Genomic DNA, 14985 nt, shown 5'->3' on the forward strand with positions numbered 1-14985 from the left:
AGACTAAGGTATCGTCATGAAATTAAGCTAGAAATCAGCAAAGATAACTAGAAGATTCCCCCAAATGTTGAGAAGTGACATACTTTTAAAAAACTTTATGAATAAAAAAAAAACCACGATGAAATTTTAAATATTTTTACCTAAAAGAAGAAAAGTTTGGCTTATCCGAACTTGTGGGATACCACTAAAGGGGTGCTTAGAGGAAAACTTACAGCCTTAGACACATGTATTGGAAAAGAAAAAAGGATAAAAATCAATTAAGCATCTATCTCAAGAAACGAGAAAAAAGAACAAACAAAACAGATGCAAGAAATAAGAGCAAAAATTACAAAATTTTAAATAGAAAAAAATCAATAAAGCCAAAAGTTGATTCTTCAAAAAGACTAATAAAATTGATAACCCCCTAGCAAGAATGATAAGAAAAAAAGATGAAGCACAAATTACCAATATAAAAATATTTAAAGGGGATATTACAACAGCTTTTGCAAATAATAAGACTATAATGAACCACCATACACATATTAACTGGAAAGTCTGGGTGGCTTTAACAAATTCCTGGGGGGGGAGGGGAAATAGAAAATCAGAAAAATCCTATTTCCACATAAAAAAAAAAAATGAATCTGAAATTAAAGCCTCTCATTAAGAAAACTCTATACTAGTTGGTTTTGCCAAGCAATTCTTCCAAAAATCTAAGATAAGACCAGACCCAGAAGAACTTTCTGGGCAAAAACAAGGACCATTTCCCACCTTGTTTTATGAGACCAGCAGAACCCTGATACCAAACCCGACAAGGACAACGCAAGAAAATAAAATTACAGACCACCCTCTCTCGTAACACAGATGCAAGAATCCCAAACAAAATATTAACCCCCACAAAATACAGTGAAAGATGAACACACTGAGATCCAATTGGCATATTCTAGAACACAAATTAAAAAAAGAAGTTAACTCACCACGAATAAAGAAAAACCACCTGATTGTCTTTGCAAATGCAGAAATACATTTAAGAAAAGTTTACACATGCAGAGAACAAGCTGACGGTTACCAGATGGGAGAGGGTTGGGGGATGGGAGAAAAAGGTGAGGGATTAAGAAGCACAAACTAAAAACAACAACAACGACGACAACAACAACAACAAACCGGCAGTTAGAAAACAGTCACGGGGATGCGACGTGCAGCCCAGGGAAGACAGTCAGTGATGCTGTAATAACTACGAATGGGGCCAAGTGGGTCCTAGACGTAAGTTATATAAATATCTAATAACTAAGTTGTACACCTAAAACTAATATAATGCTGAATGTCACCTGTAACTGAAAACATTAAAAATTTTTTAAAGTTAATATTAATTTGATTTTTAAAAAAACTCTGAGCAAACTAAGAATCAAGAACAGTCATATTTTGATTAAATTATCTACAAAAAAGGTACATCAAATATCATCTGTAATGGTGAAATACTGAAAGTTCTTCTGACATTGGAAACAACAAAGGATACTATTCTCACCACTTCTATGCAACACTGTGCTGGAGATTCTAGCCAGGACAGTAAGGCAAGGAAAAAAATGGTTATAGCACTGGGAAAGAAGGAAAAAAAAAGAAACTTACCTGCAGACATAATTGTACACATAGAAAATACAAGAATTATTATTAGAAATAAACATTTAGCAAGTGAATACACAAAAATCAATTCCGTCTCCATGTACTACTAATATACAATGACATAATTTACCTATAAAGGTATAACTTTTAACGGCATCCATAATTATCAAATACCTATGAATAAGTTAAATGCTTGTAAGACTTATATACAGAAAACTGCAAAATGTTAAGACAAATTAAAGAAGAGCTAAATAAATGGAAAGCTATATTGTGTTCATGAATTATAAGACCAATACTAAAAAGATGTCGTTTCTCCCCACACTGGTCTACGGATTAAACACAATCTCAATTAAAATCCCAGCACATTTTTCTGGGGAGAGATTGCCAAGCAGATCCTAAAATTTACCTAAGAATATAAAAGATCAAGATTAGCCAGGTAATCACGAACAGCAGCAAAGCTGGAGGATTTAAATTACCAGATATCGAGAGTGACTAAATCTAGTCATTCGGTCACTGTGGTATTTGTGCAGAGATGACAAAAACACCAACAGAACAGAGGGGAGTCCAGAAAGAGACCCACACTCACGGCCTCTTGAGTTAGGACAGAGGTGACACTGCAGTGCACTGGGGAAAGGACTGTCTTTTTAATGGATTATGGGGGGTCAAATGGGTGTCCACAAATTTAAGGGAAGAAAATGGGAATCTCGGCCCCACCTCGCACCATAAACAAAAATCAATTTCAGATGGATTTAGATCTATAGATCTAAATGTGACTGATAAAACAATGAAGCTTTTACAGGATAGAATCTTCGTGAACTTCATGCTATCTTTCAGTGAACAGAGAGTATTAATGGGGCGATATTAAAATTTAAAATCGTTTATCACGGCACCAATGAAAGAGTGCAAAGGCACACTCACGCAAGAATGAAAAAGAAAATCTGTCATACACACACATATGTACTCAATATGTAAAAAGAATGCTTTCAAATCACTAAGAAACAAAACAAATAACCCAATCAAAAAAATGGGCAAAAGACAATCACCTCACGAGAGAAGAGATCCAAATGGCCACTAAACACACCAGAGCAACTCTGCCTCTGCATGCTGACCGGTCATCAGGGAGTGTCCCTCCACTCATCACCACCAGACAGCGACAATGAGAGTCCCGACAGAGCCGGGCGTCAGAGGACGACTGCCTGCTCACACCCTGCTGGTGGCAGTGCAAACTGTCACCACCGCCGCTTCGGGCAGTGTCTACTAAGGCTGACCAAATGTGCACTCTATCACGCAGCACATCCAAAAGAAATGTATACATATCTGCACCAAAAAACAAACAAATAAAACGAGCAAAGATATTCAGGGCATCGTCTGCGGAAACCAGAAACAAGCCAGACACTGCGAACAGTAGAGAGAATAAACTACGGTATATGCATTCACACGCTGGGTCATAGACAGCAGGTGAGAACGAACGAGCTCGAGACAACGTGGCTGGATCTCACAGACATAACACTGCACGAAAGAATCCAGAAACCAAATACACATGTTACTGTATTTCACTCAATGAAGTCGAGAACATGCCAAAGTAATCGGTGGCAAAGGCAAGGCCACGCTTGGCTCTGGGGGACAATGACCGGGAGTATGCACGAGCGGCCCCTGGGAAGCTTAGTAATGTGCTCTTCCTTGATCTAGGTGTTGGTTATGAGTGTATTCACTCTATGAAAACTCCACTGAGACGTACACTTATGATTTGTGAATTTTTCTAAATCTTTGAAAGTATGTTATTACTTGCCCACATAATGCGCCAGGGGGTGCAAAAGCCTTACTTTACTCATATGCCTGTCAGGTTACACTATCAGCCACCAAACGAGACAAACGCTGGGAAAGGGAAGGGTCCAAAATCTGATTTCTTAATGTTCCTGTGTTTCTGAAATCTTGGACTCAGGTATTCAGGTGGTGAGGTGAACAGGTGACATCATCATGTTCTCCACTCAATGAGGCATTTCCAGGTTACCACACTGAGCAGCAGCCAGAAACAAATCATTGAGCAACTGTCTCACCCCACTGGTGTGACAACATCCACTGCACAAGACTACTCTACGAAACTCCTGTCCCTTTCCTGTTATGTCCTTGTGCTCCTTCTCTCAAAAAGCTACCTTATCAAATGCATATCTGACATACACTTCGGTATATTTTCCTTTAATTATATTAAAACAAATACAATTACCAAAAAAAAAAACAAAAAACCAAACAAACCCATACAGCAAAAAGATTTTCAAACACATAAAATATAATTTGGCCAATCCTTTTAAGCTTCTGGTAATAAAATGTGATCTAAACAAACTTGGTAATTTAGAAGATTCAAATGAGAAAAATCTTAGTGATTCTCTAATCAAAAAAAGGGGAACGTTATAGCACTAATACCCAATTATTGTTGCTAAAAAGGAAATCCAAATGTTTGGCTTATCAATCTTTCAGGAGAACTGACTAAAGCCAAGAAACGCATTAAGGCTAGTAATTATTCATTTCCTAATTTACCACTGCAGACCAGTCATGAGAGTATAAATGCATGCTTTGTCATCTACCTGAAAGCACCATAAAGGCACCTATTATGAATAAGTAAAATGGCACCTAGACAGCTCATAAACACCGAAGTAACCTTCACATCTCCCACTATGGTCTGTGCCATTTCCTTTACCTTCCAGCTCATACTGTCTCCCTTCACCTGTCATTAAATCCTCACTCCGCTCCGTAAGAAAAGGCTTTGAAACGTTAGTCCAAATGCAATAGACTTAGATTAACAACGTCAGTGTGATTCTAAGCCTTATAATTCTCATCTGCCAAGGAGAAAAGTTCCAAAGGATTCCATCTTCAGTCTTCTATTCCCTCAAAGAAATGTGACGTATAAAACACAGGTGTTCTGATAAAAACGGGCTGTGAAAATATTTTTCCTGTGAAATCCATGCTATCTATTCATTAAATTTCATTAGGAAACTGGAAATACATGATGCAATCCCTGAGAAATACACGTTTAGCAAGAAATGTCTTAAGACAACAGGTCGAAAGGCACCACGTAGCTTGGCTGCTCCACGGCCCTTTCTCAAACACTTTGGAGCACCACCCCCAGTCCAGGCAGCTCCTCTGCCGGCCCGGAGAAAGGAAGGAAGAGTTACGAGGTGCTTTCACATGACTCTAGAGGGCCACAGTTTGTTCTCCGAGAAGCTTCATCTTCAGGAACTTCACGTATACGTGACTTACAAATACCAGAACCATTTCATAAACGACTGCACAAAATACTCCTCTAAAAACATCAACACCATAGAAAATAAGAGTATAAAAAAACATTTAGTGGGGAAAAGTCTGTAACACTGCAGGTGGAAAGCATCCATACCTGTGGAAGTGCAGTATTGAGCTGCCTCTGCAAGGAATCTCTTTCATGGCCGACCTCGTGTAATTTCCCCTGGGTTAATGCCAGCGTTTCTTGAGTCTCTCTCAGCGTGTCAAGAAGACGGTCCCTCTCCTCCAGCATGGAGACCATCAACTGTTCGAAATGTGAATCTGCATCTGGCTGCGAAGGGGAGCTGGACCCATGGCTCCCACTTCCTCCCGGGGGGCCTTCTGCTTCACTGATGGTCGGCATCACCTCGCACATCATCTCGAAATAGAAGACCCAGACTACAGTCATTAAGTGCGAAATAAAGGCTCCCACAAATCTACAACCTCGTACCTATCTGTAGCTAATAAATGAAAGGTTGACAGCCCCATTATTCTCAGATCTGACTATGACGCCCTGAACATAAATAAGCTGGGAAAACATACACATGCAAATCCTAAGTGCTGGAGCACACGAGATGAAGACACGAACACAGGAATCCCCGGACCCGGTGAAGACCAAAGACCACCCCTCACGTGGAGAACACACCCTTGGTGTTTTGTTGGCAAGGCTGTACTTTCTGGTTGTTGAAAACAAGTGTGCTTCTGTAACCCATTTATTTTTTTCTATTTCCCGGTGAGGGAGAGAAAGTCAAAACACATGCCACCCAAGCCCTTTTCAGGAAAAGCACAGAAGGAGCATAGAGCCAGTAAAACTGACGAGCACAAAATCCATCAGGCATCTGGCAGGAATGTGTGCAGTCAGCTCTTGGGAAGGACTGGCAGCCCCCTGAATCCTTGGGCTGGATGTGGGGGACGCTACAAGGGCTGGCTTCGCTGAGGGCTCGGAGAAGTGTTTTTCAATGGCTGCAATGGTTGGTCAGACAACCTGACTTACGTAAGTTAACAGACCAAAAAAAAAAAAAAATTCCACAATGGAAATACAGCAGGTCGACACAGCCGTGGACGGATAGGAAGGAAGGAAAAGCGAAGGACGAGATTATGAGAGGCTATTAAGTGTCCCAAATGCAATGAGGGGAGAGGGGAAGGGGGGCCGGTATCCCAGGCTGCCGGCAGTATGCGGGGATCCGCGGACCCCCGGGAGAGAGATGCCCCAGACCGCGCACCTGATGGTGATAACTCGTGCCCCGCTCACGCCCGCACCAGGTGCTGCGGTCCCCAGACCCGAGTGGTGAGAACCGTTTACAACGGGAGCCCCGCCGGGGTCGGTCGGGGCTTCCAGGGACCACCGGTGCTCGCCCCCACCCACGCCCGGCGCTGGGGTCACCGGGGCGCTAGGGTCAGGGGAGGGGGCGGCGCGCGGGCCCAGAGCCCGTTCCTCCCGGCGGGAGCGCGTGCTCCCGGGGGGCCCGCCGGGGGTCCCGCGGCACTCGCAGAGCCCTCCCGCCCGGCTCGGCGCCGCGGGCCACGCTCCCAGGCCCCCGGAGCGCACTCTTCCCGCGGGGCTGACGTGAAGGGGCCGCGCAGCCACCGCGAGGAGGGGCCGGCGCCCGGGGTCCCGCTCCGCCCCGCGCCTGCCTCAGTCTCCCGCTCCCTTACCTTGCTCGCCGGCGGGAGCGGGCGAGGACGCTCCGCGGCGTCTCGCGGGCGGCCGCTCGCTCCAGGCGAGCTCGGAGCCCGACGAAGGCAGCCCGCGCCCGCGCCCGCTGCCCGCCCCGCGCCCGCGGCCCCGGGCCCGCCGCCCCAGTCACTAAGGCCGGCCCGCGGCCGGACTCTGGCGGAGCGCAGGAGGAGCGGGCCCGGCTGCGCGTCGCCGGCGTCAACGTGCCCAACGTCGGGCGCGTCTGCGCAGCGTCAGCGCCGAGCGCCGCTGCCCGCCCCGCCCCGCCCCCTGGGAGGGGCGTCGAGGGAGCGCCGCGGCGGGCGAGTGCGCACGCGCCGCCTCCTCAGGTGGGGCGGGCGGAGCCTCCCGGGCGTCGATTGGCTGGGCGCGACCGGAGCCCCGCCCCCTCCTGGCCACATCCAGGTGGGGTCACGTGGGCCCAGCGGCGGATCCCGGACAGCATCTTCCCCCTCCCCGCCGCCCCAGACTCTCCTCCCACAACGCGGGGACGCCAGAGCCGTTATCGGGCGTCTACTGTGCGTCGAGGCCTGAGTCAGACTCTTCCCAGCCTCACGTCTGCGCACCTTATAGGGGAGCGCGCCTAGGCGGAAGTCACCTGCTGGCAACCGGTCGGAACCCTGGGTGTCGCCTCCGGAGCCTGCTGGGAACAGATCTTTACGGGACTCGAAGGACGCGGTTTCTACGCAAGCCCCTTGACCGTGCTTTACCTGCTGTACGTGGGGAGGCAGTGATGGGCGGCGTTTGGCAGAGATGGGAAGCGTTGGTGTCGAGGCTCCTGGGCCCCGTGTCGGGAATGCAGGCTTCGGAGCCAGGCACACCTGGTTCGACTCCCAGCAGATACTCCTCTCTGCAGTGTGCGCCTGGGCAACTGTGAGGAATTCGTCTGGGATTCAGGGCCTCATCTCTAGGATGGGAAAATGATACAGACCTATCTCAGGGATGTCGGAAAAAATAGAACACATGCAACGAGCAACCAGATGAGAACTTGGCTGGGGAGGAGCTTTGCGGAATGGTGGTCGTTTTTATCCGTCTCAAACATTTTTATTATACATATTATATCCTTACTCAAACTTTTTAAAACACCAGCTCTGTGCCAAGGCCTGTGCCAGATCTTGCAGTTACAGAGATTAATAAATACACCTTTAGTAAATTAAAGCAGGTGTTCTCCCCTCAGGGTTTGACTCCTAGGGCACAAATTCAGGACACTGTTACCAGGAGCCACTGGGCACTATCTGGCTGTCGGTGGTGAGGCAGCCAGGAGCCCCTGAACTAATCAAGTCTGCATGGAGGGGTGCGTGAGCCCTTCCAAGGCAGATGGATTCCTTGATTCCCACTGTGAGCTCACTGAGAGCAGGTGCTCCCTGTGATTGGCTTGCCTCCCACGGTCCAGGACCACACCTTTTCATTCATGTATTCATTCATTTAATTTTCGTTGAGCGAGTGCACACATGTATGAATTTGTATCCATGACCCAGGCTCTGGGGACAAAGGAAATTGTCCAGTCTCCTCGCATGTACCATCTTAATTCATCCAGCCCACATTTGCACCATGTTCATAAGGTACCCATCTCTTAAAAAATTGGCAAAATACCAAAATTTAGTTCGATGGGATAGAATGTTCATTTCATGAACAACTTGTAGGGCCCTATGAACCAGGCCTGGCCTAGGTTTTGCGAGTACAGAGCTAAGATATCACTTCCCCTGCCCCCTTCACAGTCCAGGGAGAAGAGAAACAGACTATTAACACCGTGTGACCAGTCCTGTGGGACCACAGGAGAAGGCGGAGCCAACTCTCCAGCCGGCATCACCAGGGCTTCACAGAGGGGCTAACATCTGAGGTGGGTCTCGAAGGATAAGCCGTTTCCCAGGTAGAGAAGGGAGAAGCCTTTGAGGTATAACTCTAGGAAATGAGGCCCTAGATTTCACTCATTTTCATTCATTCATTCATTCATTTCATTCCTCCAGATTGTAAAATCAGTAAGAAGAAATGAGTAAACAACCTAAATGGCCAACAGAAAGAGATTGGTTAAGTCATCGTACTTTCAAATGCAGAAAGCTTGGTGATATCTACAATCGTATTTTAAATAACTAGCTAATGACAGGCAAAACTCTGTAACCAGATTCTGGTGCTAGTTACAAGACTATATGCATTTGTGGAAACTCATAGGAATGCACACTAATACATAAAGTATGGGGGGGAAAACTTTTTGTAAAAAAGCAAGTTACAAAGAAGTGTATGCAGTGAGCCCAAATTCAAAAAAGCAGTCTGTTTAGATGAAGCGTGTGTTATGTAAAATTTATCTTGTACATGAAAAGCTCTAGAATGTTATTAAAGCGATAGGATTTTAAGAAAATGAGTTTTACATGAAATGAAACCCGTTTGAAAATTGAAATTAAATTTTAAGTGTCACATTTGTAAAAGAAAAACATACACGTCCATATGTGAAGTTACTGTTTGCAATTACTGTTCTATATTTCTCTCTATAAATGTATATATGTATCTTCCTGGAAAGAGACATCAGAATGTTGGCAGTTGTTTCTGAGTGAGACTGCATGTAGTTTTCACGTCTTTACCTGTGCCAGTCTGTACTTTCTAGATGCTTTGTGGTACATGCACATTGTTTTTATTATTAGAAAGGGAAAAGCCCACAAATGTCACTAACAAAACCTAGGCAAGAATGAACCAGGAAGCTAAAATGACTTTTAGATGTAGTTATCTATACCACCCAACTAAGCTGTTTCCCAGTATTTATCTGAACCACATCGCAGAGATCGGGTGGCACCCTTATAAGCTTCAAACATGGAGAACGTTTTTGCTCCAATTCTTCTATTAAAGTTTTGACAAAGAAAATAAGGCAATATGAGTAAAAGAGTTCATTACTATGCCCAGGGTTATGTCTTCCCAAATGTGCCACCAGCCTCCGCTCTAGATGACGTAGTTAGTTGTCAACCTTGAGCATGACCTGGGCCGCTTCTCTTTTCAAGAGACATAAACAGCTTAAGGAGGGAGGTTCCTGTGAGATCAGTGTGTTGGATCTGGAATACATAAGCCACGCAAAGGGTGGTGATGTGCCAGTGCCCTTGGAGGAAGCTCTGAGCTAGGAGTGCTATGGGAGATGTGACCCTTCCTTTAGGAGGAGGCTGAAGCCAGACAGGCAAAGGGATCTGCCCACAGGCACCAGCTGATGTGGGGCAGAGAGGAGACTGGAGCCTTAAGTGAACCGGGGCTCTTGGGTCCTGAGTCTACCCTGCTTGGGTTTGCTAAGGTGGGGGGCGGGGGTAAATGAGGAGAAAGAGAAAGAGAGAGCTACCATTTTACTTATGCATCTCATTTAATTCTCAAATAATTCCCCACGCAGGTTCCTACATCTTCCCATTTTGCAGAAGAGGAAACCAAGGTCTGAGTGGCTGCCAAGCAGGGGAGCCCAGCAGCCCGAGCATTCCAGTTCCACGACAGTGCTGTTGCCCGCGGCCAACCAATTAGCTGAAATGCTGGCCCGTTGACAAGAGGTCAGCAGCTTGATCGGTGTGTGTCAGTCCCCGAGAGCACCGACAAGAAAATCATGTGTGCAGAGCATTTTACAGGAACACCCTGCCCATAAAACCTCACTCAATCCTACGTCCTTTGACGGATAACGCTGAGACTTGGAGAGATGACATAACCTGCCCCACAGCCTGTGATCTGGTGGGAGCCGGAGCTCGAACCCAAGATTGATTCCAGAACCAGTGATCCTGATGCCACATCCAAAGGCATCCCCAGGTCCCCAAAGCTGGGGACAAAACCCTTTGACCAGTGCTGGGCCTCCAAGATACTGGCTCCTGATGCCCACTGAGGGCATATGCTGCCTCTTGGCCACCCTGCCTGAAATGCAGCCCACTGTCCCAGCAAATGCCGGGCACAGGGAGTCGCCAGCTCTGAGGGCACCTCGCAGCCTCCCATGCAGGATTGCAGGGTTCTGTCTCTTTCATCTACATAATTATGTTTTAAAAGCAAGTCGTGAGCTTCTTGCAAGTGGCTCCCCCAGACCACTTTACTGTGTTATCAGATAGAGCCGACTTATAACAACACCAGGCTAGGACGGCCGGGTGGACTCCAGGATCACAGAATCCCTTTACCTCACCGAGAGGTTTGCTTTAAAAACGAATTTGAAAACGCTCGAGCTGCCAGTCAATTCTTCGGTCTCCACTTTTAAATTATATTTTCCACTACCGTGCCCGAAGACTCCCTGAGTCGCTTCTTCATGCCATAGCAGTGGAGTTGTGAGTTGTTAATGGCAATGAGCCTTTTTGTGTAGCTGGCAGCAGGTGTCTTTATTCTGGCTCTTGTCTCTCTCTAACTGTGTGTATTCACCCCATGCTCAGGGGGGAAATTACTTTTCTTGTGCTTTATAGATTTTCACACCTCTGATGCTTATGGCAGGCCACGTCTTGATGTGGCGTGTGAGTTTAGGTCAAAATGGTTGGGCAGATCATATCGAAAGTGAAAAGAAAAATGTCCTCATGTAAAAGGCAAGGTTATTTCCTACGGTTGGAGCCCTAGTGGCCTGTTCTGGCCATCCCCAGTCAGCGCCCTCCCCCCGCCATCCGCTCTCCTCACCTGCCCTTGGGTCTCCCTGCTGCCTGCTGCCCAGGCACCCACTCTTCCTGTACTTTCTCTCGGCCTTGGGATGACGAATGACAACTCACAGCTTGGCCAGGACCGATGAGAACATTGTCACTGTCCCCTCTGGGCCAGCCTTCTCAGAAGCTGCTGGCTGTGACTCAGAGCAAAGAAGCAGAAGTGAGGCCCTTTTTTTGGCGGGGTGGGGGTGGAGTTGGGGTGGGGTTTTTCTTGTAATTTGGATTGAAATATTCAGCTCTGAGTCATGCACCCCTCGAGCCAGGCAGCAGCCTCCTGGACCCTGATGAAGCCCAGAAACCCCGAAGCCAGCGTGGGGGCAGCTGAGAGAAGCAGGGCATAAGGCATCTCCAGCTCTGGACGAAGTGAGGGCCTGTCTGGTCGACCAGCCAGCATCGCCCCAGAGATGCTCCGGGAGGTGCCAGCACAAGGCATTTCCAAGAACCGGTCCCCAGAGAGGAGCCAGGCGGGCTTGGGGCCTGGTCTGGGAGTGCTCAGGCTGGGAGCTGCCTCCCCTGACAGCTCGCATTGGTTCCCAGTGCCCGAGAGTTTGGCAGAATGAGAACGTGACCCGGGTGACCTGGGTTTCCCACCATGGGAAGTTATAGGGCAGATCCTTTGCCCCCTGGACCAGAACAGGCCCTTCCCCAAGTCTGAGCGCAGAGAGGGTTCCGGCAGGTGTAGGGGACAGGTGTGGGCAGGGCCGGGGAGCAGTCTGTCTCTCTGTCTCTCTGTCTCCCTATCCTGGTCCAGCACGTAACAAGGTGCTAGGTCATCATCTGTGGAGCACTTGCTGCCTACGGAGCCTCCTGGCTGCCCAGTCAAGGTGGCAAGGCCAGTGACAGCGACATTTGCCTGACGCACCCAGCTGCTGTAAGAAGTCGGAAGGGCCTCAGAGGGACCACTTGGAGTCGTTCCTTCCTCCTAGCCCGCGGGGTTCCTCCCAGGGACCCGGCCAGTCCTGCAGATTCCTTCGGTCCAGGCCGTGAAGGGTCTATATTGCCCTCGAGGACGTCATTCTTCCAGCTGGCACTGATCTCTCATGAGGAAGAAGGAACAGGACAGGCAGGATCCTGGGGAGGAGATAAGCCTGAAACAAGTCATTAGCCAGTCATCCCTTTAATTAGGAGGCGAGACACGCCCCAGAGGAAAGGACGGGATGCAGGGGAACTGACAGGCCGAGGGTGGTGGGGCACAGCGGGGCGCGGAGGTGGCAGGTGCGTGGCAAGAACTGCCCCCCTCCCGGCCCTCCCCCCTCTCAGCCGCATCTTAACAGACCTGACGATGCTTCCAGCGGCAGGGCAAGAGCCCTTATCCTCCATCACACTGAGCGGCTGGGAGAGGCAATGCCTGAGACATATCCACGCTGTAGGGGACCCCAAACCTTTAGATCGAGCGTCCCCATCACCAAGCAACGTTTGAGCACCTTCTTCTCTGCCGTGGGTGAATAGTGGCCCCCAAAAGATAAGTCTATGCCCTAAGCTCCGGGACCTGCAAATGCAGTCTGATTTAGAATAAGGGTCTTTGCAGACGGGATCAACTTATGAATGTCGAGATGGCAGCTCCTGGTCCCTCCATGGAACAACTGTGTCCTTACAAAAAGAGGAGGGAACACACAGGCAGGGAGGAAGGCCACGTGAAGACGGAGGAAGCCTGGAGGGATGCGGCCATGGGCCAGGAACACCCAGGCTTCGGTCACCCCCCAGAAGCCAGAGAGAGGCAGCATGGATTCTTCCCCGAGCCTCCAGAAGGAACCAGCCCAGCCCGTTCCTTGATTGCAGACTTCTGGCCTCAGAGGACTGTGAGAGAGAATCCATTCCTGTCATTTTAAGCGACCCGGTTTGTTCGTTACAGTGAACTAGTCAAAGTTTACACTCTACTATATGTCTGCTTACGTGTCTATACGTTAAACATAAGTACTCCACGTGAAGATCCGATGTACACTCTAAACCCACAACTGGCAGGAAGCAGGAGGCACCCAGGAAGTGGGAGGAGGGAGGACAAAGGCCAAACCTGGTCCCCTGTGAGGAGGGCTGGCGGTGGCGGGGCCGGGGACAGAAGCCACGGGAGGGACTGTTGGTCCTGGCCCGCTGTATTTCTTAAGGGAGCAGCGGTATGTGATCTTACTATTTTCATTTCTGTTCTTTTGTTGAATGATCTATTTCATAATAAAAGGTTTTCAAATGGGACTGGACTTGGAGTCGTGTTTCGCACGCCCTGGCCCATGGCTTGGGTAGGTCTCCAGAGCTCTCTGAGCCTCAGCGTTCTCACTGGTCACAGTAGGTGACGGTGCCACCTTACAGAGTGGACAGATGGGCTGAGGTGGGCAGGACTTGTCGGTGCCCCAGGGACCAGAGTGGGACCCCAATGGGGAGGGTGGCATCCAGACATGCAGCTGGGCCCTATGGCAGTTCAGGTCCTTTCCAATGAGATCGAAAAAAGAACGGGTCTTTTTGTCGTGTAACTGGACACTTTTTATAATGCCACTTACACCTTCGTGTAAATACCTCAACCCTGGCCTTTGCTTGAAGCCTGCAACTCTTGTGAAGCCACTGTCTCCACCCACGGGGGCCTGAGGAACAGGTTCTCTCCCAGGTGATGTAAACTGGACCCCGGGAGGTGAGTGTGTCCCCACCCCCAGGATGCGTCCTTCCTCACTGCTCTCTGTGGACGTTTCTGAGTGATGGCCCGCATCCGCAGGATGGCGAAGGTGGCCGGGGCAGGAGAGGCTGTGGGATGGCTGCGACCCCCGCCCCCCAGTCCCTCAGCCTCGGCTCGACAGGCCGCCCGGGCGTCGGGGAAGCACGCCCGCGGCAGTGCTGGCTGTCGGATCACGTTCTTCCCGGCTTCCAGCTCGCTCGGAATAACATCCATGGCTCCACTCCTGCCGGTCTTCCTCGCAGCCCCCAGAACCTGTCGAGCCGGTTCCCACCCCAGGGCCTTTGCGCTTGTCACTCTTCCTTGCCCCCGGAACACTCCGACCTGGCCCTTCACTTGGCTGACATCTCTCAGTCACTGAGTTCTCACCCCAGAAAGTCACCTATTCCGAGAAGTCACCAGGCCAGGTAGCCCCTATGGTCCGGCTTGCCTCTCCTTCCGCTCTCTCTGTGCCCTGCTCCCGGCTGGCCTTGGTCCCAGGGGGGAAGGGAGAAGCTGGGAGCTTCAGGCAGTGAAGCCTGGGAGGGGAAAGGGGGAGAGAGAACCAGGCCAACTCCGGTTCCAGCTACTGCAAGCCTATGATGTCCTGTGAGGCCAGGTGCCAAGGACACAGGGTGAGAAGTCACTGCCTCGGGCCCAGGGAAAGCAGGGTGGTCTTCCTGGAAGAAGCAACGTCGAAGGCAGGACAGAAAGAATGAGCAAGGGTCAGTCACATGGGGGGAGGGGAAGAAAGTCGAGGCTGAGCCTGCGAGGCTGCTGTTCACCGAGGCCAGAGTCCACTCGGCCCTTTGTCCCCTCTCCCCAGAGATCTGGGGCGCTCAGATTTGCTCTGCCTGAGGGAAGGGAAACCTTGCAAGAGGGAGAGGGGGTTCCTCCTTACCAGCCCCTTCTCTGGGGCTCCCTGAGGGGCCGCTTCTGCCCTCTTCCCACGGCCTGCAGCAGGCTCCTCCCTGCCCAGCGGTGCCAGCTCAGCTCCAGGGGCGCGTGGGACAGGGCTGGATGCCGCGGGCTCCCAGCCACCCACCCACCCACCCACCAGCCAAGCAGCAACCTGCCTGGGGAGAACAAGCTTCAGTCACTCATGAGAAAGATAATGAAGACCTCTAATGAAAACCGAAAAAACCAAACCAACCAGAACACCTCACCGCTGGCACTGGGGA

General features: G+C 49.6%; 1 protein-coding gene and 1 long non-coding RNA gene across 5 annotated transcripts in view; one reads left to right on the forward strand and one right to left on the reverse strand.

Moving 5' to 3' along the window:
* Positions 1-6744, reverse strand: part of PPFIA1 (PPFI scaffold protein A1) — a 74618-nt gene extending 67874 nt beyond the window's left edge. For 2 of the 3 annotated variants that reach the window (XM_039840590.1, XM_039840589.1), the window contains exons 1-2: positions 6526-6743; positions 4985-5248 (exon numbers count right to left, since the gene is read on the reverse strand). In XM_039840590.1, coding sequence (XP_039696524.1) covers positions 4985-5248 — 264 coding nt within the window. In that variant the 5' untranslated portion in view covers positions 6526-6743. Of the gene's footprint in view, positions 1-4984; positions 5249-6525 lie in introns of all 3 variants that reach the window. The other variant, XM_039840592.1, reaches the window with a different exon arrangement.
* Positions 6745-6877: 133 nt separating this feature from the next.
* On the forward strand, positions 6878-13356 carry LOC120584706 (uncharacterized). Of its 2 annotated transcripts, none has more exons than XR_005648097.1 (2): positions 6878-7262; positions 8266-9483. It is a non-coding gene; the product is annotated as an uncharacterized LOC120584706 (long non-coding RNA). The 2 variants fall into 2 exon arrangements; XR_005648098.1 differs by lacking the exon at positions 8266-9483 and adding an exon at positions 9909-13356 and having other exon boundaries at positions 6879-7262.
* The last annotated feature ends 1629 nt before the right edge of the window (positions 13357-14985 follow it).

This window comes from Pteropus medius, unplaced genomic scaffold (assembly GCF_902729225.1).
Source record: "Pteropus medius unplaced genomic scaffold, Ma_sr-lr_union100, whole genome shotgun sequence".
Lineage (NCBI taxonomy): Eukaryota > Metazoa > Chordata > Mammalia > Chiroptera > Pteropodidae > Pteropus > Pteropus medius.